Source organism: Esox lucius, chromosome 7 (genome assembly GCF_011004845.1).
Source record: "Esox lucius isolate fEsoLuc1 chromosome 7, fEsoLuc1.pri, whole genome shotgun sequence".
Lineage (NCBI taxonomy): Eukaryota > Metazoa > Chordata > Actinopteri > Esociformes > Esocidae > Esox > Esox lucius.
In genome coordinates this window covers 41,740,685-41,767,735 of record NC_047575.1, presented here as the reverse complement: position 1 = coordinate 41,767,735, position 27,051 = coordinate 41,740,685, and the positions used below count along the sequence as shown (strand labels likewise).

Here is a 27,051-nt window from a genome sequence, read left to right as displayed (position 1 = left end):
GTCTCCTTTCACGTGATTTAATGGGAGCACCCGTTCTATCACACTGCCACTGCTGGTCACCAAACATCATGTTCTCAGAGACACATGGCCTCTTCAAATCAGGAACATACATCTTGTTGACTGTAGAGGACAGGCAGGTTCAGTCTCCTTAGCCAACATTCCAATCCCAGACACTACTTCTTTATGGTCTAGTCTCCTTTGTTTGGTGAAAATGAGTATTACACACCTAATTTAATTTACTGGTCACAACCTTAACCAGTGATTTGTTCCCCCATTTTCTGATTGGCACAGAGCTAGCATCTAGCAATACAAGACTAAACATCAGGTGGTCGTAAGGTTAATAATCGCCGCAGTGTGCCATTGCTTTCAACCCTAACCTTTCAACCCTAACCTTTCAGTTTCTGGTCTTGTCTCATTCAATTTCCTACTCCCTTCCCTCCTCCCCCACATCACATTATAAAACTAGGATCTGTCATGAACTCTTTATTATTGTCCTGTTCATCAAGACATTAAAAGCGATACAACACATAAAAGCCACTGCAGGTAAGACCCTGACTGTCTCTTTACATTCACAAAAGAAGGACAATGGTTTTCTAGGCTAAAGGTAGATACGGGCCAATTTGACCCAGCAATAAACAAAGGAAGTCTTCCAAATGGCAACCTATTCCCTGTATAGTATACACATTATCTACAGTGCAATAAAAAAGGGAATAGGAACTCATTTGAGACACTCGTATAGTTATAAACAACCTGTAGCTCTGTGGCTTATTAAAGACTCCAGTTAATCAACGAAAAAAAAGAAATACCCAATTCATTACGACTTTCTGTTTTCAGGTGCGAGTGCATTTTTGTTCAAAACATTCACAAACGTGAATCATTACGTGTTCAGTTCATGTCTGTTAAATTAAAACAATGGAATTAAATTACATTTTAAAATAAAATAAAACTCAATACCGCCCCAGGCTTGGAGGGTTCTTTAATGGATGAATGGTTACTTAATGTGTTCCTACATGAAACACAGAAAAAACTCTGCCTGGTATTGGGATACAGTAGCAGACAAAAGTTTATCATCCAAACCTTTGACAGGTACTGTATAAAAACAATTTCCAATAGTTTAGTGATCAATAATAAACACTGACGTTCAGTGTTCATCAGTGAACTCTACTTAGCACATAAATGACAGTAGTTGCTGTAACTAGTAGCAACTTCTCCAGACACAATACATGTGAAAGCCAGGTGCTCAAACACCCCTGAAACAATCAGCCAATCAGCACCAGAGTCAGTACCAGCAGTAAAACCTCCGGTAGTGGCCGACAGATTGCTGGCCAAACTAACGGCTGAACCATTCAAACAACCTTGCTCTGCCGCATTTTATCTTGTGACGAATGTGAAACGTAGTGCTTCTGCAAAAAAGCAGAGCATGGACATTTCACACATGTGCGTCCCGCTGTGGATCCATTCAGGCATCAGTGCATGCGCTCCGCAGCAGATATGGCGCCCCCTGTCCCCTGTACAGTGAGCCACATCTGACCCGACTTCTGTGGGCCCTGGTTAAAGTAGGGAATAGGGTGCCATATCAGACACCCTGGTTAGACAGACGCATGGAGACCGGTGGGTGGAGCAGTGGGTGGAGTGTGCTGGAGGGAGGTCCACGCAAAAGAAGGAAAGGAGAGTAGGAAAGGAAGCCACTTCAGACTGTCGAGATGCCCCCTTTCATCCCAGCCAAAAACAGAGTGCCCCAGCGGTTTCCACTTCACACACTCGTCCTCCACTCGACCTACAAACGACTCTAGTTGTTCTCCTCTCCACACACTTTGCAAACACACTTTATCTCGGTACCTTCCTGTCTAAACAATCCACGCCAAAAAAAAGTATTCAGTGAACAGCTACAAGACAACGGTGTTGCGCAAACTCATAATCCAATAGTGCTGGTTGCCTAGCAACTGTACAGTTTACACTCCCGGCAAAACAGCGACGTCCTAAGGACGTTCAGGGGTCGACACAGACTCCTGGTGTTCCAGGGACATCCAGATGACCAGTAAAGAGGCGGTCTGTGGGGATCCAGTCCCGACTGGCTACACTGTTCTGTCCCTAGACGGATCCATACTCCTCCATCCAGGCCTGGTACTTCTCCAGGTCGGCAGCAGACACGGACTTGGAGATCTTCTTCAGGGTGATGGTGAAGTCGTCCATAGTGACGGGCATCTGAAGCTCCTCCTTAGACAGAGCCCTGATCTCCTCCGGAGAGAGGCCCTGGATACGCCGACGCATCGCCATCATGGATGCATCCCTGGGGGACAGACGCACATGGCATTAGCACACACCTAAACACGCCCCCGGAGATAGAAATACACACACCTAGACACGCACCCGGAGACAGAAATACACACACCTAGACACGCACCCGGAGACAGAAATACACACACCTAGACATGCACCCTGAAATAGGAGGTACACACACCTATATACGCCCCCAGAGATAGAAATACACACACCTAGACACGCCCCCAGAGATAGAAATACACACACCTAGACACGCACCCGGAGACAGAAATACACACACCTAGACATGCACCCTGAAATAGGAGGTACACACACCTATATACGCACCCAGAGATAGAAATACACACACCTAGACACACACCCAGAGATAGAGGTACTCACACCCAGAGATAGAGGTACACAAATGGACAGTTTCTTTAAAGGTAGACACTGTGTTGATGCGTAACTTTTCTTCTGAGTGTCCTGTCATTTTCTAGCCTGACCTTCAAACGACACATTGGTCACTCTTCAAACGACACATCAGTCTCTCTCTCTCCAAACGACACATCAGTCTCCTTCTCTCTAAACGACACATCAGTCTCCTTCTCTCCAAACGACACATCGGTCTCCTTCTCTCCAAACGACACATCAGTCTCTCTCTTCAAACGACACATCTGTCTCTCTCTCTTCAAACGACACATCTGTCTCTCTCTCTTCAAACGACACATCTGTCTGTCACGCCAACACCATCACCTCTACCTCTGCGATGCCCTTCCTTGCCCTCAGCACACTCACGGATCAGATCCCTTCACCTTGCACACACCTGGTCCTCATCAACCCTAATCATCTGCCTATATCTGGCCCTCTGTTTCTCACACCCCTGTTGCTTATTGACACTGCATTGCTCGATGACAGAGCTGTGTCCGTGTGTTCCTGGTTTAGCACAGTTTCGTGTTTAGCACTTGTATCACACCCTTTTACATACCCAGTAAAGTTTTGTTCAAGAGACGCACTTGCTTCCTGTGTTTCCGTGCTTGTTTGATCTACTGACAGAATAAACAACCTCACGGAATGGAAGCAGCGAAAGAGACGGAACTCAGAGAAGTGCCGTGGCTTCCTGTTGCAGTGCAACCTTCTCTTCGCCCATCCGCCCGCTATGGTGTCCAGTCAGCCTGTAGCTCTTTGTTCTCTCGTGATGGGATGAGAACATTAGCGGAGGGGCTTTTGAAACATCTGATTAAAACGTTCAGATTTTGGGAAGTAATATTCTCTGACATTTGTGAGCTATTGCTGCTTGGTCTCTTCTCGTTTCAGAGCCAATCACCACGCAGCCTTTTCTCTACAGGAAGCCAGGTTCTCCGGTGTCTACCGTTCCCACTGACAGGGCAGTGTTCGCTGAGCCTGCATGATTTCTTTTGACAGGTTTTGATCAGTAACCATGGTTTGCCATGGTGTACTGTGGATATAGGGCTACTGCATTTTGATTAGTGCTTGTGTCCCCCTGTAGGTAATGTAGTTTGGGTTTTGACAATCATAACGTGTGTCCCTATAGGTAATGTAGTTCTGTTTGGACTGTTGTAATGTGTGTCCCTGGTTTGGACTGTTGTAATGTGTCCTTGTAGGTAATGTACTTTTATATGGACTCTTGTAATTTGTGTCCCTGTAGGTAATGTAGTTTTGTTTGGATTGTTGTAATGTGTATCCCTGTAGGTAATGTAGTTTTGTTTGGACTGTTGGAATGTGTGTCCCAACAGGTAATGTAGTCTGGTTTTGATAATTGTAATTTGGTTTGGTCCTGGGGCAGTGTGTTAATAGACCAGGTTGTGAACTCTCCCTCCAGAAACAGCTTGACTGTCATCATCCCTCAAACGGAATTGCAGGGCTTGGTAATGATAAGAAGGGGGGGGTCACGTCTTTGGGATGTTTCCAAATGAGAATCCTTCATTCCCGTGCAGGCACCGTTTCAATGGGTTGCTTGACCCTTGCTGCCGTTAAGTGAAATTGGTTCAATTTCACACATTAAATAAACGTTTGCCACATTTGAATGGGTTTAATCTATTTATAATAAGCACAGAATGCAACTTTCTCTCAGTTCAATTTCTGAGTCATGCACCCTATTGAGTGTCTCACTCCCTTTCATTTTCTCTTCTCTCTGTTAAAGACTGTGTGCAGGGGATACCTCTGGCCAAGAGCCACGACGGACACATTATCTCACACCATGTTTTCATGACTTTTTTGTTTGAAAACTAGTTTCCATGTCCTAGGGAGGTCCAGTGGTTTAAAATGCAGCCTGAGTTGAAATTCAGCCCGTTGCCCTTTCAACTGAAACGCTCTCCTCCATCTATCCCCATGTTCCTGTCCTGTGAGACATGGAAACGCCTGAACATACATCTCAAAACTAGAAATCCAAACCCTAACCCTATCCTAACCAATACGTGCACTAACCACAAGCAAACGTGTCCTGGCACGTTTCCATGCAATTGCAGGACAGGCAGGTCAATGTCGGTCCTTAAAAAGGCAGGGAAACAAGTACACACACACACACAGACCTGCAGACGTTTGTAATATCAGCTCCAGAGTATCCCTCTATCTTCTCAGCAATAAGAGCCAGATCCACATCTTCTGCCACGTCCACGTCTTTCAGACTGATCTTCAGCAGCTCAGCTCGGCCCACAGCTGGTCACAAACACAGGTCAGCAATCAGGTGTAGGAAAATAACAGAAATAGAGAAGAGTTCAGGGGCGTGAGGTCACCTGTAGGCAACGGGATGTAAATTCTCTTCTCCAGTCGTCGCCGCAGCGCCTCGTCGATGTCCCAGGGGAAGTTAGTAGCCGCCAGGACCATAACCATCTTAGAGGGGTCATCACTCTCTGAAGCTCCCCCCACACCTGGACAACAGTGGTATAGACAAATATATATACAGCTCTGGAAGAAATTAAGAGACCACTACACCTTTTTCTTTCCTTTCCAAAAAAGTCGAAAAGGAAGGTTTTGAGTGAGAAACAGAAGGGTTAAAATTAAGAGACCACTGCAAATTGAACACTTCTGTTCCTCATTCAAAACTTTCCTTTTCAACTTTTTTGGAGTGGTCTCTTAATTTTTTCCGGAGCAAAGTGTGTGTGTGTGTATATATATATATAATTAGAGTGGAGCAGATATATATCCCCCCCACACCTCATTCACATTCTCTATCTGCTCCACTCTAATTCTCCCTCCCCACATTTTCTCTCTCTCCTAGCTTTCTTTCCCTCCTTTTCACCCTTCTCTCCCCCGTCTCCCTCTCAGTCCTCCCGCGAACATCTCTTACCGTCCATCTGTACCAGAATTTCTGATTTGACTCTGCGGCTAGCTTCGTGTTCGTCTGACTTCCCTCGACTCCCACAGATAGAGTCAATCTCATCTATGAAGATTGTGGTCGGGGAGTAGAAACGCGCCTGGACACAAATGGAGAGAAAAAGGAACACTCACAAAATCATTGAGTATTCCCTGGTGAGCAACCTTTCAAAAAGGTAAAGGTTTGGACACACCTACTCATTCAAAGGAATTTCGTTGTTACTATTTTCCACATTGCACAATAATAGCAGAAGTCATTAAAACCACCCAACAACACATATGGAATAATGTAATAGCCAAAAGAGTGTTAAACAAATCAAAATATAAATAACATATTTTATATACTTCAAAGTAGCCATCCTTTGCCTTGAGGACAGCTTTGCACTCCTGGCATTCCCTCAACCAGCAACATGAGGTCACCTGGAATACTTTTCCAGTAGTCTTGAAAGGGTTCCCACATATGCGGAGCACTTGTCGGCTGCTTTTCCTTCGCTCTGACGTCCGACTCATCCCAAACCATCTCAATTGGGTTGAGGTCGGGTAATTATCGGGGCCACGTCCTCTGATGCAGCACCGTCACTCCACTTCTTGGTCAAATAGCCCTTACACACCCCAGGGTGTGTTTTTGGTCATTGGTCTGTTGAAAAACATATGCTAGCCCCACGAAGAGCAGATGGGACAGTGTATTGCTACAGAATGCTGTGGTGGCCATGTTGGTTGAGGGGGCCATATATTCTACAGAAAATCCCAGACAGTGTCAGCAAAGCACCCCTACACCATCACACATCCTCCTCCATGCTTCAAGTTGAGAACCACAGATACCCACTCTTCATCTCACAAAGACACAGCGGTTGGAACCACAAATCTTCAGACCAAAGGACAGATTCCCACCAGTCTGATGTCCATTTCTCGTGCTTCTTGGTCCAAGCATATCTGCTTCAGTAGTGTTTTTTTTGCAGCAACGCAATCTCAATGGCCTGATTCAGTTGATGGTGAGATGTGTCTATTACTTGAAGTCTGTGAAAAAAGAAATACAGCTGCAAACTGAGTTGCAGTTAATTGCAGATTTCTGAGGCTGGTAACTATGATGAACTAATCCTCAGCAGAGGTAACTCTGGATCTTCCTTTCCTTTCCCAGACCTCATGGGAGCCAGGTCATCATAGCGCGTCATGGTTTTTGCAACTGCACTTGAAGAAACTTTCAAGTTCTTGAAATGTTCCAGATTGACTGAACTTCATGTCTTAAAGTAATGATGGACTGTCGTTCTCTTTGCTTATTGAGCTGTTCTTGCCATAATATGGACTACACCAGTACACAAATTCACTTTTAACAAGGCACACCTGTTAATTGAAATGCATTCCAGGTGACTTCTGTCAGAAGTGAGGATGGGGAGGGGTTCACCACTCTGTGAAAGACTGCACAGACAAATAGTGCAACAATTTAAGAGTGACGTTCTGCAATGTAAAATTGTAAAGTGTTTGGACATCTCATCATCTACGGTACATAGTATCAATAAAAGACGAACCATCAGAAAAATCTCTCTATGCAAAGGACAAGGCCGAAAACGAATATTGGATGGCCGTGACCTTCAGGGCCTCAGGCGGCACTGAATTAAAAACAGACATAATTCTGTAGTGGACATCACAGCACTTCAGGAAGCACTTCAGAAAACCATTGTCTGTGATTACAGTACGTCGCTGCATCCACAACCGCAATTTAAAATTCTACCATGCAAAAAAGAAACTATACATAAATAAGATACCGAACCGCCACCACCTTCTCTGGGACCAAGCTTTTTTAACATGGATTGAGGCGAAGTGGAAAACTGCGCTATGGTCTGACCAATCAAAATGTGGAAAAACAATTGGGAATCATGGACACCGCGCATCCTCTGGGCTAAAGAGGAGTGGGACCATCCGGCTTGTTATCAGCGCAAAGTTCAAAAGCCAGCATCCGTGATCGTAGGGGGGTGCATTAGTGCACATGGCATGGGTGACTTGCACATCTGTGAAGGCACCATTAATGCTGAATAAAATACACAGGTTTTGGAGCAACATGTGCTGTCATTTAGATGTCTTTTTCAGGAAAGGCCTTCCTTATTTCAGCAAGACAATGCCAAACCACATTCTAACAGCACGGCTCCATCGTAAGAGTCCAGGTGCTAAACTGGCCTGCCAGCTGTCCAGACCTGTCACCCATTGAAAACAGTTGGCACATTATGAAATTAAAAATATGAACTGAGGAGTTTGGTAACTGAGGAGACCCCAAACTGTTAAGCAGCTCAAATCCTATATCAAGCAAGAATGGGAATACATTTCACTTTTAAAACAACAGCAATTGGTCTCCTCAGTTCGCAAACACTTACAGAGATTTGGTAAAAGAAGAGGTGATGCAACATAGTGGAAAACATACCCTGTCCCACCTCCTTTGAAATGTGCCACTGGCATCAAATTCAAAACGGACATGTATTTTTCCAACATATAATTTATCCATTTCAACATCAGCCATGACATTATGACCACTGACAGGTGAAGTGATCAACACTGATAATCCCGTTATCATGGCACCTGTCAGTGGGTGGGATAGATTAGGCAGGAAGTGAACATCCTGTCCTCAAAGTTGATGTGTTAGAAGCAGGAAAAATGGGCAAGCATAAGGATCTGAACAAGGGCCAAATTGTGATGGCTAGATGACTGGGTCAGAGCATCTCCAAAACTGCAGCCCTTGTGGGGTGTTCCCGGTCTGCTGTGCTCGGTACCTACCAACATCTTGGTGCCAGATACCACAGCACACCTTCAGAGGTCTAGTGGAGTCCATGCCTTGACGGGTCAGGGCTTTTTTGGTGACAAAAGGGGGACCTACACAATATTAGGCAGGTGGTCATAATGTTATGGCTGATCGGTGTATGTTGTCTTTGTACTATATTCAATTAAATATAGGGATAAATGATTTGCACATAATTGCATTCTGTTTTTATTTGCAATTTACACAACGTCCCAACTTTGGATTGTCCAATATGATTGTATTTTGATTTGGTTAACATTTTTCGTTACTATGTGTTATTTCATAATTCGGATGTCATCACTATTAATCTACCATGTGGAGAAGAGTAAAACTAAAGAAATACACTTGAATGAGTAGGTGTCCAAACTATTGACTGTTAATGTATGCATTTTGCACAACTTCTACTTAAGTAAATGGTGGAAAGGCAACCGATCTTTCAAAATCTAAATTTAACTCAATCTCAACATCTTAAGAACACAACAGCACCAAGACACACCCACAATGACAGAGCAACCAACCCAGAAGCCATTATAGCCACTGAGCCTCAGAAGTACAGCAACACAGGTTGCTTTGTGTCTGTCAGCCGCCACACACAGAATGACTCACCATCTCAAAGAGTAGGCGCACCAGTTTCTCAGACTCTCCTCTGTATTTAGAGGTGAGGGTTGAGGAGGACACGTTGAAGAAGGTGGTTCCACACTCTGTTGCTACGGCTTTAGCCAGCATGGTCTTCCCCGTTCCTGGAGGGCCTACCATCAAAACACCCTGGGAGAGAGACACACAAACACAGTCAGACAAAGAGTGTGGAATGGCTGACAGTAGGAAAAGAGGCAGCACAAAAACAGAGACAGTAAAGAAATAGAGCAGGAACAGAGACAGCGCAGGAACAGAGACCGTAAAGAAATAGGGCAGGAACAGAGACAGTAAAAGAATAGGGCTGGAACAGAGAGAGCGCAAAGAAAAGAGACAGTACAAAAAAGTCTCAGTCAAAGACACCCTTATTATGAGCAGCTCGCAGACCTGCATATTGCACAAAACCAAGACATCTCATTGCTATTTAGCCAGAGAGGTCCAGCATGGTTCAAAATAAGAATGGGGATACCTTCCAGTGGAGGGCACCGATTCCTACACTGACTCTGGTAGGACCATCTAAGTGTTGTCTAAACTGCACACATATGCTATAGAATGTCGCCATCTACTGTTCGGGGTGGTGTCTGACAGAGCAGCCCATCCACACACTTCATGTCAATGTTTAAAACCACTCTCTGTATTCATACGTTCATCCGTAAGAAACCATGCATTTACACACAGCCATTTTCAGCTGATGCATTCGTGACGTGCTGGGTTGCTGACCCTTCATCTCGTGGTTGGGTATTTATCCCCTCGATCTACCGGCTAGGGGGGAGGTGAAGCGATAGCCAGACAGGGGAGGTCTCCCTGTTTGGCATGAGGACATCAGGCAGCTCAGTGTCTGACCAAACTAATTATAGATTATAGACAGAAAACCCTTCAGTGTAACCTCTGACTCCATTACACACGGTCCCATGGAAACACCACATACAAAACAGATCACCAGGGCATCCTTGTCCAAAATGGTCTCTGTTTGTGAGTGAGTGATGAGAGATAGAAAGAGAGAACGAGAGATAGCACAGAATCATCCTGTTTGCCAATGTTTATACCCTACATAAGGTTTTGAGGGAAATTAATAAAAACTCTTCCAGTGGTAAAACAGATACTGTTTTTAAAAAGTGACCTTGCCTGGTCTAAAAGAGTCCTCACCACGTCTCGGACATTAAGCCCCCAATCAGAAACCCAAGCATACCTCAGACATAAAAGCCACCAATCGCGTCCCCCTTTCCTGCTCACCCCATTTTGCTTGGCTTCCCGCAGCGCTGTTCTGTGACCTCACAGTGAGTCACTTAGCAACAGAGGAGGAGGGGAGGGACGAGCCGACCCACAAGAGAAGGGGACAGCGAGAGACAAAGGATGTAGACGGAGGAGAGGAGAGCCAGGGCAGACAGGAGACGAAGAGTTAGAGGACAGCAGAACGGAGAGATGATGGGACAGATGAGGAGAGAGGGGCGACCCGGTCTGCTTGGGCACCTGCAAACGAAGTCTATAACACAACAACGTGTGGAGAAGGTCAAGGGGTCTGAACACATTCTGAAGGCACTGCAGGTCAAGGCTGAGTCAGCAGGGGTCAGGGGTCACCGGTCAGGCTCGCTGCATGGGGATGGAGCCGCCATCTCTAGCCTCAACTGTTCCCCCAGTAACGGGAGCATCAGGAAGGGGTGGACAACATCTGCGGCGGATCTACCTTCCAGGGTCGTCGTATGCCCTTGAAGAAGTCGGGCATCCACATGGGCAGAACCACCGCTTCCCTCAGCAGCTTCTTAGCATCTTCCAGGTCCGCAATGTCCCCCCTGTTAACACACACACACACAGATGAGCAATGTGTCATTCCTGTGTGACACACGCGCCCACACGGGTCAGTGAAGTCATTGCCTCTGCGGTACCAGTGGATGTTGGGGTTCCGGGACACGATGTCTCTTTCCAGGGCCTCCACAAGGTCGCTGTCATACCCGGATCCGTCAAACTTCTTCAGCTCTCCCTCTGCTGCTCCCTCTCCCACAACCTTTTTACTAGACTGCCAGAAACACACACCAGCATACAACTGTTTATAGAGACAGACTGTCTGAACGGCGGAGCTAAGGACAGACTGTCTGAACGGCGGAGCTAAGGACAGACTGCCTGAACGGCGGAGCTAAGGACAGACTGCCTGAACGGCGGAGCTAAGGACAGACTGCCTGAACGGCTGAGCTAGGGACAGACTGCCTGAACGGCTGAGCTAGGGACAGACTGCCTGAACGGCTGAGCTAGGGACAGACTGCCTGAACGGCTGAGCTAGGGACAGACTGCCTGAATGGCGGAGCTAAGGACAGACTGCCTGAATGGCGGAGCTAGGGACAGACTGCCTGAATGGCGGAGCTAGGGACAGACTGCCTGAATGGCGGAGCTAGGGACAGACTGCCTGAATGGCGGAGCTAGGGACAGACTGCCTGAATGGCGGAGCTAGGGACAGACTGCCTGAATGGCGGAGCTAGGGACAGACTGCCTGAATGGCGGAGCTAGGGACAGACTGCCTGAATGGCGGAGCTAGGGACAGACTGCCCGAATGGCGGAGCTAAGGACAGACTGCCCGAATGGCCGAGCTAGAGACAGACTGCCCGAATGGCCGAGCTAAGGACAGACTGCCCGAATGGCCGAGCTAGAGACAGACTGCCTGAATGGCCGAGCTAGAGACAGACTGCCTGAATGGCCGAGCTAGAGACAGACTGCCTGAATGGCCGAGCTAGAGACAGACTGCCCGAATGGCCGAGCTAAGGACAGACTGCCCGAATGGCCGAGCTAGAGACAGACTGCCTGAATGGCCGAGCTAGAGACAGACTGCCTGAATGGCCGAGCTAGAGACAGACTGCCTGAATGGCCGAGCTAGAGACAGACTGCCTGAATGGCTGAGCTAGAGACCGACTGACTAAAATACTGACCGACTGGCTCACTATCTAAGTCCCTCACTGACTGACAGATTGACCATCGGACTAAACTACCTGACTGACTAGCTGGCTGACCAACTGGTTGGCTGACCGGTTGACTAACTAACTGGTTGACAAACTGACTGGGTGACTGCCTGTGTGACTGACATCAGTGTACACTCACCTTGTCATCCCTGGCCTTGGCGCCTCGGGGGCCGTCCTTGGGGCCGGGGCGGTCTGATTTGGAGTTGGTTTGGCCCCTCCCCCCTGGAGCCCCTCTGGGCTGCATCCCTGGGGAGTCCTTTCTCTGCTGGGGCTTCACACCGCTGTTAGGACGTTTCACTGCAGCCGGAGCCCTACACACATACATACACACACACACGTTTTGGTAATGATGTATACATAGGTTTTCTAGAGGTTTTTCTTAGTTTTTCTCCTCTACCAGTTTTGATTGTGCTTCGCTAAAAGACCTTCAGGCTGTTTTAGAAGTCATAAGACACACAGTCAACCAGTGAAGGGAACTATTCAGCACTGTTTTATTATGGTCCAATCACAATGTTTAAAATATAGCACTTTAATCTAATAAGAGATGCCTTTGTTCTCAGTACAGTATTATTATCCTAGAATACTGGAACAGTGTTTGCACCATAGGGTGCACCAGGTCCTGACCATTTATTCCTTGGCCGTTATACGATCATGCACATCAATCACTGGATCCAATGACTCCCACAAGATGACTGCCCATACCATTACAGATAACCCACCATGTTTAACAGATGACTGCCCATACCATTACAGATAACCCACCATGTTTAACAGATGACTGCCCATACCATTACAGATAACCCACCATGTTTAACAGATGGCTGCCCATACCATTACAGATAACCCACCATGTTTAACAGATGACTGCCCATACCATTACAGATAACCCACCATGTTTAATAGATGACTGCCCGTAACATTACGGATCCTCCACCATGTTTAACAGCTGTCAGCAGACACTGTGGGCTGAAAGCATCCTTTGGCTTTTCTCCAAACATGTGCATTTTTTCGATTTCTCAGGGGTCCAGGTTTTGTGCTCGCTACACCAAGTTTGTCTTTTAGTCTTTGAGACTCTGTTCACACCTGGTAGTCGACATGTTGCATTTTGCTTTGAAAACGAAATGATCAAAGTGCTTAATTGTCAGACCTCTTTTGTAGCTGACACGTGTTTACTTCTGATTGGCAACCTAATGCGACATCTGCAGCTGTGTTTGGCATCAGGATTTAGTTATTTCAAAGAAACAGTATTTGGCAAGTGGTGTTTCTGTTATTTTGTCCACATCCCTGTATATCACTGTAAGCCAACTCTCTTGAATAGATATCACTGTAAACCTACTCTATGTCATGTGGATAACTTTAAAATGACTATCATGTGGATCACTCTGTTGATCCTCTGCCATGTTTTCAATAGGAAGCAGAGGCTGGTAAAGTGGTGATCATTTGGATAAGTGCAGTTTCCTTATCAAATATCAGTGGCAGATGACACATGGAAAACCAGCTCTGCCTGTTCCCACAACCAAGGGGACTCCCGTTTTAGTGACACTACAATGTCTGATATGATGTAGACCTGATGTAAACCTGAACTAGTCTGATATGCTCTATTTCCAGGTGCTGTTTAAGGTGGCATTCCTCCGCTCGTCTGCACACTGGCATGATGAATGAGACTGCCTGGGAACTGAACAAGCTGACACCAAGGTCTGAGCTGAGGCAAATAGCACAGCTGTGCTAGTGGGGGGGGGGGGGGGGGGGGGTCAAACACACACACACCCTGTACCTATGCTCGGCGGGGGTGGGAGGGGGCCACACGTGGGGGTCTTTGGGTTCCCCCTCTAGCTGGGTGACAGGGAAGTCAGCCGGTTTGTCCACCTTAAAACTCTCGAGAGTTCCCATGATGCCTTTCACCTGCTCATATTCCTCCACCAGCTCCTGTCTCACCTGGAAGGAGACAGAGACGCAAGAAAGATCTATTGACCCCTACGTACATCGATTAATTATTATGCACATGCTGGTTCATGTTTTCCATTGTCACAGGATTACATTCCTGTTTAGGGGACCTGGCTCAAAAAAGATCCCCCCTACACTTAAGAGGGACATTTAACCAACAAGACATCATAAGATCACTTGTTATAAGCATTCAATGCACATTTACAGGCACTCCTCCCCAGAGCCACTTAAATGTGGGAGTTAAAGGCTCCTTCATTCCTGTGTGACACACGCGCCCACACGGGTCTGTGTTTTGCATCTCACCTGTTGCCACTTCACTTTGAGCGCAGGGTCTCTGAGGACTTGGCAGTGTTTGTGTATCTGCTGGATAACTCCCTGGTAGTAGACCATAGAGGAGTCATAGTTCCCCAGCAGAGCATATTCTCTGCCCTTCTTGGCGTTGTCACAGATCTCTGCCAGGTTCATCTCAATGGACAACGATGTATCTCTGGGCGGACAATGTCTGGCAGGTAAACTGAAGATTTCATTAGGATAACCATTACTTACGGTCTAATTGCTCTTTCTGTGGTCTGCAGAAAACTTTAAAACGTTAAATAATACAGAACAGACAAGTATAAAGACAAAACTACATGCATTTAGAGAATATGAATAGAAGTCAGTCTACAATAAATAGAGAGACTCTCTTTGGGCCTTTGGGTGAAAGAACACCAACACGCCAAGCTCACTGCACAGATCCCAGCCTTCCTTTACAATGGGAACTGTTGTCAAACGTAGAGACTATGGTGGTCTCTACAGTCGTCTGTATCACATGAACTCTAACCAGAGCTGTTCAGAGAACTGTTTAGGATTACAATGTTTATACTGGGCTTCGCAGGCTAGTTACCTACTCTCTGAAATTCAACTGACTGTCTTGACCGCCAGGGCTTGCTGATGTAGATTACGTCTTAAAATTAACACAATCAGAGTTGGATGCCGGTAGCTGGGAAGAGGAGTAGGTGTATCAAACAAACCATTGGTTTTCAGTACTGTAGTGCTACTAGAAAAGCAGCGGGAGCAACCTTTGATCCCATAATAAGCACATAGTACCATAGTCGATTGCTGTCTCCATTTATACCAGTACATTTAATTAACCATATGTTTAGTAGTAACTAAGCTACAGTCATTTAATGTAGCCCCTCTTAATCCGTATGGGATTCAAAGTTAGCTTTTAATCGATATTTCAAAGGATGTAAACGTTAGCGTAGCTAGCTAGTCAAAAATAGCTACTTACAGAAGAAGCTTATAGCCTAACTACATTAGGGCAAACATGTCAATCTTCAGCTGCTAGCTAGCTAGCTACTGTACCTAATACCTTTTTACCAGCATTTAATGTTTAAATCAACATCAGCAATAAGCCTTTCAAAGAATGCACATTATCCACAAATCTCTCATTTCTTAACAGGAATCGGGGCTTGTAGTTGAAACAGAGTTCCATCGACATAATTTCAGTAGCAGTTTGCATGAATAAAACACTATTTCCCATCGGTCTCCATTCAGTTACACCCAAGCTTAGGCCAGCGACAAAGCGGATCGCATGGCATCAAAATACCCTCTCCTTATGAATAAACGACGTTGGCGCAAGTATACTGCTATAACCCACTGATGAATAAGTACTATTTACGACTCTGTGCATGAAAATAATATGACTTACTTCAGAGAGAAGAACTTGTTTCAGTTCATGTGTGCAATACTGCCGTTACACTGTTCTGTTACCATGGCCGCGGGGAGACGCGGTGTGGAGAATGTTTTGAGCCGGGGAAAAAAGACCAAGACGAGGCGGGGCCTCCGGAGTTCACAGCGCTGTGAAAATGACGTCAGCAGCATTCACTACTGAACAGAGATCTCAAGGGAGCTGGTACAGGCATACCATTGGATAGTTGCCAATTTTCACTTCATGTTCACTTAAGTTGAAGGGTGAGTGAATCTTGGGTTATACATAACCTCCCTTCCCTGATGGAGGGAATTATGTGCCAGTACGGGAAACGCATGCATAACCGCGGGAACTTGTTGTACTGCAACACCCCATTTTGTGATCTCAGAACCCCCTGACCAGTTTGTGAAAGCGATGTTTAGCTGTACTGAAGCTCCCCATGTAGAGACCTCAGTATCCCCATCCACTGGAATGGACTCATGTAACGTGAGTCAATACGGCACACGTTACCTGTCCATCAGGCTGGCGTTTACTGTGTCCAATAGGCGCGTGCCGTCCTTTAATATATTCCCAGCACTCCCTGATCAAAAGACCTTCCGTGGCTATGCAGGCATGTGTCAAGCATATCCATGCAAACGAATACAAGGCCCAACAGGTGCGTAGATGCCAGCAGCCCAAACGTGTTACAAATACCCAGTGTACACCTGCATTCATTGATTCCAGAATCTCTTGTTGAACGCCATGGTGCACGAAGAAGACTGGCACCTTGATCCATATGTTCGGAAACAGAGGTTATATACATGAGGTTCCCTTTTGGTCAGTCCATTCACTACGGGGACAGTACACAGTACCGCCAAGCCAGAGGAGTACAATACTGTGTTGACGGGAAGAGACAACCTGCTATTTATTTGTATATGTTCCAGAATAAGATCTTTGGGTCTGGGCCCTTCACCGCCTCCCCCTTGGGCTTCGGCCAGCCCTTGAGCAAGGTCCAAGTGCCGGTTTAACTACCATCTCTGGGCCTGTGAGTGAGATTTTTACTTCTGGCCCGTGTGGTCATTTCTCTCACGTGATGCCTGGTCCTAGTTTGCTCTCTCGTTGGCCAGATGTCTCGTGCCACTCCCTACCAAGCAGCCAAAAAAGAGGGGCCACGGAAAAAGGCCTTGCGACCCAGAGTGATGGGCATTGCTTGGAAAGCCTACACCAATACCCAAAGTTTTTACAGGACTCAAATGTCCGAACTCCATACCGATACGCCCTTTGGCACCATGTGTAGCGTAACCATAGTCACCAACAGCATGATATATCAATCTACACTGTGACAGTAGATCACCAACTACAATATACAAACAACAGGTTGTGTCTGACCGTGAAAGGTTTGAAACAGGGCGATGCGCTACTCCAGGGCAAGATCCTTAGGTCTCACTCTCGGGAACCGAGGCAGCCAGCTGCTTGGTAGGGACTGGCACGGGATATCTGGCCAACGAGAGAGTAAACTAGGTCCAGGCATCACGTGAGAGAAATGGCCACAGAGGGGCCAGAAGTATAAATCTCACTCACAGGCCCAGAGATGCTAGTTAAACCGGCACTTGAACCTTGCTCAAGCGCTGGCCGAAGCCCAAGGGGGAGGTGGTGAAGGGGCCAGACCCAAAGATCTTATTCTGGAACATATACAAATAAATAGCAGTTGTGAACAAATCTAGAACGGAATGATCTATATCACACCCATCTCGGTAACCACGAAGTAGCAGCCGTACTGACCAGAAACAGCCTGCACCTGATTCACAACACGCACTGCCAGCTTCTGCTGTGGCAAAGCAATCTCCGCCCTCAAAACGGTAAAGTCAGAACTCAGCACGGTTTAAACCACCAACCGCCAAAACTGGAGTGGTCACGAGAAAACCAGAAGTCGTACACAAGCATGATTGTCGCATGGGTCCACCTAGGAAAGCTGCACGCTCGCGACTTGTCGGTAGTCAATTAAACACAATGATTAATGGTGTCTGGCTAAATATTCAAACTTGGTGTGATGTTAAGGTATGAAAAAATTATTTCATGTTGAGACGTAATTTTATGACGAGGTAGTATAAAACTGTAGAATTGAAGAACATGCAATAACATTATTTGGCACAACATGTCAGCACTCAAATGCGTAAAGGGTGCTCTTGAGTATGGCTAGATACATACCTATGAACAAATCCCAAATAACAAATCATTGGAGAATTTCAGAATCTTTGTGGAAGCTGTATAGTTGGGTTTTCAGAAGGAATTTTGAGAATTGTTGGTGAATGAGCCTCAATGAATTCTCAAGTCGTTTTTCTTCTAGTGTTTTGAGGTCACACTTGGAAACAGACAAGTAGTTTCATTATCTAGTCGTTTGAATGTTGAAAGTAGTGGGTTAGTTATTTAACTGAAAGAAAATAATAACAAGCTACTTTATTAACATTCATTTTACCACTGCCAGAGCAACTTCCTAATTAGGAAAGCACACAGGCCCTGAAGTTATCTGTATATCAGTTTATTATTGTAGCAGTTACACTAGTACATTACTGTGTTGAGTAGGATTATTACCATTGACAGAATTAAAAAAACAGGAAAAATTTCCCGGCAGACATTTGGCAAATTCATTATATTTTGGAGAGATAGTACAGTGGCCCCCAACTGTGTTGTAGAAGTGTTGCAGTTAGAAGCAAAGCGATAATTAATCAAACGCTAAAATCAAAAACACATTTAAAGGTATAGACATGGTGTGATGGCATGTCGCTTCTGCTGGTGACATTTCTGTGCCCTAGTCAAAAGTGGTTCACTAGAAAGAGAACAGGAATGAAATTTCATGTTTCGGAGGTTACATCGATTCACTTAAGCAAGGGATCCTTTTAGTTGGGTCTACGTTGAGTTACAAATGGCCCACTGTCATTTCACACTAGAACCCCGACAGTACATAGCCAAGTATGCTCATCAAGGCATGCAAAATCCAAGGCGCCGGCACCAACCGGAGTGACTCAGCTAATCTGCAAGTGGAGAAACCAAAGCCCAGCCATTCTCAAACCCTTCAGACAAGAGAGTTACTCATGAATTAGAGCACACAAGTTACTTAAATTGCGAACCAATAACCTGACTATTCTCATGAGGCGTGTTATGTTTCATTTTCTTAGACACACGCTATCAACGTCAATAGCACAAAATTGACTGGAGTAGGTCCGTACTACATGTCCACCAGAGGTCCCTCTAAGCCTAGGTTTTGCATGGCGCGTGTATAAACCGACAGCAGGAGCCTGGATTAGCAAGGCTTTGAGCCCCACTGTCTGATCAGTGCTGCTGTGTGTTGCCCGGCTTTCTGTACGTGGCTGTGGGCGGCTTCTTTCAGGCCTAGTCAGTTTGCTACGCTCTGCGCTTCTAACAGGGTGATCAGTATAGCACAGCAACAGCTGAGCGACAACAGTATTACACCTAAGCCACCACACAGAACCACCGACACACCCTAACCTCATCCACCATCACCATAGCGCCACTATGAACCTCAGTGAGCTATCATGCTAGTTTTAGCTAACGAGAGGATCTAGGACCAGAGAATAACAGCAGTGGGGGTGAAAATCAGGAAAATAGCTATGGCCACACTAAATAATAAAACTGTATATCTGTCCACTGCAAATTGACCACCACTAAAGCCCTTACGTTGTATTTGACAATAACAGCAATTTCATACCTTGACTTCACATGGAGACACAGTCATGTAACATCTATTTTTTATTAAAGTATAGACCCAGACATTTTTAGACCTGACACTGTTTAACACAACATAAAGTAATGTCCATTCTACCAAAAATGTAATACTTCTTAAACTGGTGGTTTTCAACCCTCTTCTGGGGACCCAAAGTCATCTAACAACATAGTTGTAGCCCTGTCCATCTACAAATCCCAAACGAAAATTGGTTTGTGTTCTGCTGTGCACTGCTAGCTAGGGCAAATAGATTTATTGGGTGCCAAGACGTTTTTACCTACACCAGGCAGGGCTGAATCCCAAATTACACCATGTTCCCTACACAGTGTACCACGTTTGACCAAAGAACAAGGTGACCTGGTAAAAACTAGTGCACTAAATAGTAAATGATGTGTCATTTGGGATCTATCCAGGGACAATGGTGGTGTACAGGAACTACCACAGGTAGGGAGGAAAATGGGAGGGGGAAAATGGGAAAGAAGCACAGAAAAACACAAATGACCCTTCTGTATACTATACAAAAACAAGAAGAAAAATCTTGTACACAATGGTTAAGCTTTTTTGGTACAGGATGTTTGTTTTCTTAGTTTTTATATCTTTTTCGAGTTAGTTTCTGTTTTGAGTAAGTGATGTTTTTTTTTTTACATGGGAGGTTAAATGCTTTATAAACAAGAGATGATAAGCTCTACCTATAACAGTGGTAATCTACTCTGCATCATCGTTGTGGTCATCATTTTTATCATTGTTGTTGTTGACATCATCGTTTTTGTCAGTGTTTTTGGTATCATCATCCATGTTATCATCTTTGTTGTCGTCATCTTCGTCCTTGTTATCATCTTTGTTGTTGTCATTACAGTCCTCGCTATCCTCTTTGTTGTTGTCATCACCGTCCTTGATATCATCTTTGTTCTTGTCATCACCATCCGTGTTACCATCTTTGTTGTTGTCATCACCATCCTTGTTACCATCTTCGTTGTTGTCATCACCATCCTTGTTACCATCTTCGTTGTGGTCATCATCGTCGTCATCATCGTCATCCTTGGCGGGAGCGGTAGCCTTTGCCGGCATGCTGACGGGAACCTTACCCTTGTTGCGGTACGCGGTGATGTCCTGAGAACGAGGAAGTGGGATGGATTTAACTGTTTTCCCGAATGAGTTTCCAATAACTCGTATTGGTAATAGATCATATTTAACATGTACGTTTTTACAAATCAAACTAATGTCCATCTGGGACCAAATCCTGTGTTGAGATGATGTGAAATAAAATGCATTCCAGCTATTTAAAAAATACGATTTTGGGCTTCAATACAGTAACGTACATACACTTAAGGATGAAATCAATGTGTTCCTAGGTAGAAAAAACTTTTAAGAAGTGGGCTAGCCTAGGAGTTGGTCTCGTGGGGCCACTCTGATGTCATAATGGATAAATGTCCCAACACTGCTAGGAAATTCAAAATTAGACTCAGCCCTTAGAATACACCTTTCACCCTGTTTATCAATACCTGTCTTTGTTGCGGTTTCATCACGTTCTTTGACTGCATTCTGTCAGTCCTCCAAATAACAGGACATCTGTTCATTTCTTTACCTTCTCATACTTCTCCTTCAGCTTGGCGGCTTTCTTCTCGTATGGCACCTTGTCTTCAGCTGAGAGCTTGTTCCACTTCTCTCCCAGTTTCTTGGCCACATCACCAATGGACAGGCCAGGAGTCTCCACCTTCACCTGGGGTCGGAGGTCAGCGCAGAAGATGAAGAACGCAGTACTGGAAGATTGAGATGGGGTGGAAAGAAAGAAAGAGAAGGATGGAAAGAAAACTATAACAGATTTTGTTTCCCTGAATTGATTGTTATTTTTTTGTTATTTTATTTTTGAATACTGAATACCTGTGTTTTTCAACGTTTATCCAAGTGGATAAGTAAATGTTCATTATTTCATAACTTACTTCAATACATGGTTCATTGAGGCATCCAGAGTTTAATTTCTGCATATCTGGTAATGGGTTTTGGATGGGGGGGGATATTTCCCTATCACAGGATACTCACGGTGGTCTCTTTGGGGCGATGGGTTGCTTAAGCTTCTTCTTCTTCTTCTTCTCTCCCTTGGGAGGAACATAGCTTTTCATTTCCCTTTCGTAGCGCAATTTGTCAAGCTTGGCCAGATCCTCAAACTTGCCCCTTTCCTTTGCAGTCATAGCCTAAATAAAAGAAAAAATTATGTTTAGATGACAGTAAGTACAAACAGAAAAGCTATGTGGTAAAATGGCAAAGGTGATGTCCTTCTCTCAGGAATGGTAGAGAAATCCAACATTTACAAAAGAATGATACGCGAGTGTTGGCAGATAAGTATGGAACACAACTTAGCTGTCACACCATTCATTTGAAACAATCTCGTACCAAAGACAATGATCCGAGTGACGGCGAGTGGTACAGGACAGTGTCAACTAAAGGGGCTGCATCCACAACTGGCAGCCTATTACCTATCAGGTGCTTACGCTCTCCAAGGCTGAAATGAGGGACACTCAATGGAGTAAGAACTCATGAAGCCGTCGGCGCAGGTGATATTGCTGGCCGCGCCCCTCAGTTTGTTTGCCCACCAGCTGCCAGGCGTCTTCACAGACACATGCTTAAAGGAGAATATTACTGCCCCAGTGCCCATTAAAACCAAGACGACATATCCTGATTACGATCACTCTGTCGCACTCACATCTGTTATCGTGAAGCTCTTCAGGAGGCTGGATTACAGACCGAATCAAAGGTACCTTGCCACTGGACCCCTCTGTCTACAGCTGCAACAGATTAGCCAACGGAGGACGCCGTTTCCGAACATCAAAGTTCCTCCGAGTTCACGTATCCGAGGACAAGTCAACAACAACATATACGATGTCAACGGAGCATGACACCGGCTCTCTCCCCTAAGGCGACTATGGATGTTTGGCGTGCCGCAATGTTTCCTCTGCAAATACTATAAAGGCAGTAGAATGCAATTTGGGATGCGGCCAGGGTGTCAGCCAATCACAGCTGAGAAGTGTTCCATACTTACCTTCCATCTCTCAGAGCACGTCTTGGAGAACTCTGAGAAGTTGATTGAAGCTTCTGGGTGCTTCTTCTTGTGCTCCTCCCGGCACATCTGAACAAAGTAGGCATAAGAGGACATCATGCCCCTTGGCTTTGATGGATTTTTACCCGTCTCAACATCGGTATAATCTAAAACAGGAGAATGTAAAAATTTTAGCAAAAAATAAACACAGATAAAATGTAACATACAGTACTGTACAAAACCACAATGACACCTGAGAAAATTGTTTAAAGCTATGTATGAGCAGAACGTTGTAGTTTGTTTGAAGAAAACAGAATATAACATTGTAAACACAAGAAAAAACAAGGAAACTTTAATACAGTGAAAAAGAACAAAAACATGTTTTTAAAATGAGTCAATATTGTCTGGCCTTCCGTATAGTGCAAAACTGAAACAATTTGCTTTGTAGCTGTCGATAACATTTTCAAGTAGTCCTGTGGCGAATCCTTCCAAGCTTCTTGCAGGACTTGCCATAAATCTTCTTTTTACTTTGGCTATTTTTTGTTCTTTCGCCTGTTCAAGGGACATCACAGCTTTAATTATGTTGAGTTTGGGACTCTAAAACGGTGAGCGTTCAATCTGCCGACGTCCAATAAAAATAAGCCTTAATCGTCTTTTGTGTCGGGGGTCATTATCATGCTGAAAAGTTGTTTTGCCAGTTAGTCAAAGACGGAGATTTCACCTGGCCGAAGTGTGTTCTTTGATGACTCTGCCAGATGCTGAGCAAAAGCTTCACATAAGGTGACGTTCCAGTTTAGTTCATCACCTACAGAAAGACTTTTGGGTCTTTCATTGTGTTTCGTTTTTACGTCCCCAATTCTTCAGATTTGTTTGTGACATTTTTTGCAATTACTTTTTGGACAACACAACAAAGTTCTTGTCACTTCTCACCGTATTAAAGATGCATTCAGTTCTGTCTGCCTGTTGGCCAAATGCATTCAGTTTTGTATGCCACAAAAATTGTGAACTATGTATGTACCTCATCATCCAAAACACTCAATTTAATCTCAATTGAGGTATGAGAATAATAATACTTTTAGGTTATGCACATATAAACAACATATTACAAATCAAATCCAAAATGGGAGATTAAAAAAAAACGTTTATTTGCAAAAAATACTGCATCATTAATATATATTTGTATTTATTGTTATATAGTTTTCCCTCAACTATATGAACACTTAAAAATAAACAATAGATTAATAGCTTTAAACAACTTTCTCAGGTAATCCAAGACTTTTCAACAATACTGTATATACTCTATATTGTTCATATTTCTTTTGTAGTCACCTAAATGCTTTACTGCAAAAGCCATTCTGGATTCAAGATTGTCGTTTGTCTGTGACGGCCTCATTTGTGCCGATCGCCCATTTCGGCTACAGTTGGCAAATGATCGGGCTATAGTTGATTCATGGACATTCTCTCCCATCTCAGCCATGGAAGTCTGAAGCTCTTTCAAAGTGGCAGTTGGTCTCATAGTGAGCTCTAGAGCTAAAATCTTTTTGGCCCAACTGCTTATTTTGGAAGGCCGTCCAGATCTGGGCAGAGTCTCAGTTGTTCCATACACCTTCCACTTCTTAATGATTGACTTGACTGTACTCAATGGGATACCTAATGTATTGGAGATTTTCTTGTAACCTTCACCTAACTTGTACCGCTGTACAACTTTATCCCTGAACGTTTCTGAAAGCTCTTGGCACTTCATGTTGGAAACTATGATTGAGCACTACTCGATCAAGGGTAACTCCCAGAAAGGTGTAGTCTATGTCGCACAGAGGTGGAATTCCTTAAAGTATAAAATTTTTTGAATCAAAATAATTACATATAAAGTAATTAAAACAGAATTGACAATACAATCTAGGTAATCGATTTTCAATAAAAAAAAATGTTTTCTTCCTACCAGCCTAGACGAAATACTCCCCTACTTTGGGCAAGAAAACCGCAAGACCTTTGTAAACAAACACGTCCGGTTCTGTGACTGTTAAAAAATACGTTAATGTAAGCAAACCCAGTCTTGCAGAACATTTACCAACTGTTACAGGATATTTCAAATGTCTATGCTTCACCACGTAAACCTGTAAGAAAACGATAAATACAATATCCTCACGTATAACGTTAGGAAGAAACGACAAATCGAAGACAAAAATCTGAAATATCAAAATTGCCTCAGCAGATGCTTTGATTCATTATAAAACTGGACAAATTACTCAGAATTCCTGGTTGCTCTCGGTTCTGCAACAAGGCATTGGAATGCTTTCTATTTGTCGAGTGAACTAATTGCGTCAGTATAACATTCTCGTTGAGGTGAAGGATATCAACAACGACGACGAAAATATTTCTTCCATTTTGTGAAAACGCCTTCTTCATTAAACAAAGTCACCCTGAAATGTTTCCACCCGCATCCCAGATCGTTTTTTTTAATCAACAAATATCCCGTGGTGACTGACAAAATATTTTTTTAAGCATACTTCTACTGCATTTGCCACTGTCTATGGCAACACACAGGGTCCGTACTATATCTATGTGCAGGCAATTCGCGTTAAGTTCCGAGCTTGGAATGGCGGCTTGTCTTCAACCAAAAACATTGTCTTACGTCAGGTGGCGTCACTGTTCTGGGAAGGTTCATTTTCCCCATCATCTAGGTAACGCAAAACAAGTTGATGAAATGCTTCATTGTTTTGTTATAAAAAAATATTATAATAATTGTTAGGATATTTTTGTTATCCAAAGGGGGTGTTGTTAAATGCCCATTATTGACCAAGACTTCCTTTTTTAATCATAATCAGATGTAGTATTGCTTTAGTTTGGTTAATACATACCGGTACATACATATCCAGAGTTTTACGTGCTGTGAAGGTACGGGCTGAGTACAATACATGGTGCCTTGCTGTGGAACAGAAACAGAACCGGTAACAAAAACAGTCTTTAGTGTTTGGGAACTATTACAGCTATTATTTCAAAAGCATGAAACAAAACGTTATTTTTTTTTATGTTGATTGAGTTGAATTCCCAGTCCCAAACACTAAAGACTGTCCCTGTCCTTAAAGCATGAGGGGCTATGGCAGAAATATGTTCTTAGACACGATGCATCGCAGAGTGCCTTGAAACAGGGCTTAGCCATGGTTATATCAGCAATATATCACAAACCCCTTATTGCAAAAGATAAAAGATGCCTAATTGCACTTATAAACAAGTTACCAATGTAATTAGAACAGTAAATAGTATACCCTTGGTATATGGTGTCATATACCACAGCTATCAGCCAAACAGCAGGAAGGATTCAAACCACCCAGTTTTTAAGAGTAGCCACAGTATTCCATCACTTTTTATTACTGTACTTATAGGTCATTTGTTTATAAGCGCGTCTCAGGAATCGATATATTGCCAATATACCTTGGCTAACCACAGTGTCCAGGCATGGAGTACTGCTCTTAGGCATAGTATATTGGCCATACACCTTGTGCCTCATTGCTTACTTAATACCACAGAAGTTAACTGGAATGTCAATCACATTTGCAGGTCCATGAGATGTCCACTAGATGTCCTTTTAAGCCCAGGCATTGCCTACAGTATATAAACCAACAGCAGGAGCCTGGATTAGCAAGGCTTTGAGCCCCACTGTCTGATCAGTGCTGCTGTGTGCTGCCCGGCTTTCTGTACGTGGCTGTGGGCGGCTTCTTTCAGGCCTAGTCAGTTTGCTACGCTCTGCGCTTATAACAGGGCGATCAGTATAGCACAGCAACAGCTGAGCGACAACAGTATTACACCTAAGCCACCACACAGAACCACCGACACAGCCTAACCTCATCCACCATCACCATAGCGCCACTATGAATCTCAGTGAGCTATCATGCTAGTTTTAGCTAACGAGAGTTAGCGCCATAGAGTATTCCCTGACATCCCTCCAATGTGTGACAGGTGTCAAGCTTCCAAGGATACTGCTCCACAGCTTCGTCCGATGTCTTAAACCGCACAGTCTGTTCTGGAATTTTTGGGATCCTCTCTGAGGTGAAGTCATTTTATTGCTGTTTTGTTTTTGGTGTCCATTGTTAGTTTTTTGACATCTTTGCTCTAGATCTGTCTCATTGTTGGTATTCTTATGTGTTGCAAAATGTAAATCGCCCATCCTCAGAGAGGATCCCAAAAATACCAGAACAGAAGCTGTGGTTTATTTGTTTTGTTGCATCTGATAACACATATTTCAAACGTAGACTGACTCGTAAATAGTTTTACTAGGAATAGTAAAATGTCAGAGCTCTAACTAACCCTGCAGAAGCCTACACATGTGAAAAATAACACAGCCATCATCTGTTGCTTTTGTCTTTCTATTAATCTTCTCTTTGTTCTGTTCATCTCGTGTTAAGTCCTCCCACTTGCCTTGATGAAAATCAATGTAGGACACAGTTGGTCCTGTAAAGGGAAACAAACACTAACAGAGACTGTTTTTGCCACACAAATCCAGAATAAAAATATTGCTACAATTGGAACAACCTTTTGTAACTTTCCACATTCGTCGGTCACTGCAGAGAGAAAAGGTTCCTAGGGAATGGTTGTAGTGAGCGGCTACACTCAACTGTGGGGTGGAATTGGCAAGCGCAAAAAAATATTATTAATATTCCTACAACCTAAATTAAGAACAAACTTTTTTTCAAAATATAAATAATT

At 44.2% G+C, this 27,051-nt stretch overlaps 2 protein-coding genes across 3 annotated transcripts; both read right to left on the bottom strand.

The window, feature by feature from the left end:
• Positions 1-470: 470 nt before the first annotated feature.
• On the bottom strand, positions 471-15,718 carry katnal1 (katanin p60 subunit A-like 1). 2 transcript variants are annotated; one of them, XM_013134700.3, is made up of 11 exons: positions 15,593-15,718; positions 14,206-14,416; positions 13,733-13,893; positions 12,098-12,269; positions 10,897-11,027; positions 10,698-10,803; positions 8,987-9,145; positions 5,570-5,696; positions 5,016-5,150; positions 4,812-4,938; positions 471-2,290 (listed from the first exon to the last, which is right to left on the bottom strand). In XM_013134700.3, the coding sequence occupies exons 2-11, from the start codon at positions 14,365-14,367 to the stop codon at positions 2,092-2,094; spliced, it is 1,479 nt and encodes a 492-aa protein (XP_012990154.2). In that variant the 5' UTR covers positions 14,368-14,416; positions 15,593-15,718; the 3' UTR covers positions 471-2,091. The 2 variants fall into 2 exon arrangements, with proteins under 2 accessions (XP_012990154.2, XP_012990157.2); XM_013134703.3 differs by having other exon boundaries at positions 14,206-14,389.
• Positions 15,719-19,321: 3,603 nt separating this feature from the next.
• Positions 19,322-24,983, bottom strand: LOC105030407 (high mobility group protein 1.2-like). The gene is made up of 5 exons (XM_010904259.5): positions 23,677-24,983; positions 22,351-22,514; positions 21,354-21,505; positions 20,899-21,073; positions 19,322-20,423 (listed from the first exon to the last, which is right to left on the bottom strand). Exons 1-5 carry the CDS (start codon positions 24,089-24,091, stop codon positions 20,019-20,021), a joined length of 1,311 nt encoding a protein of 436 aa, XP_010902561.2. The 5' UTR covers positions 24,092-24,983; the 3' UTR covers positions 19,322-20,018.
• Positions 24,984-27,051: the final 2,068 nt, after the last annotated feature.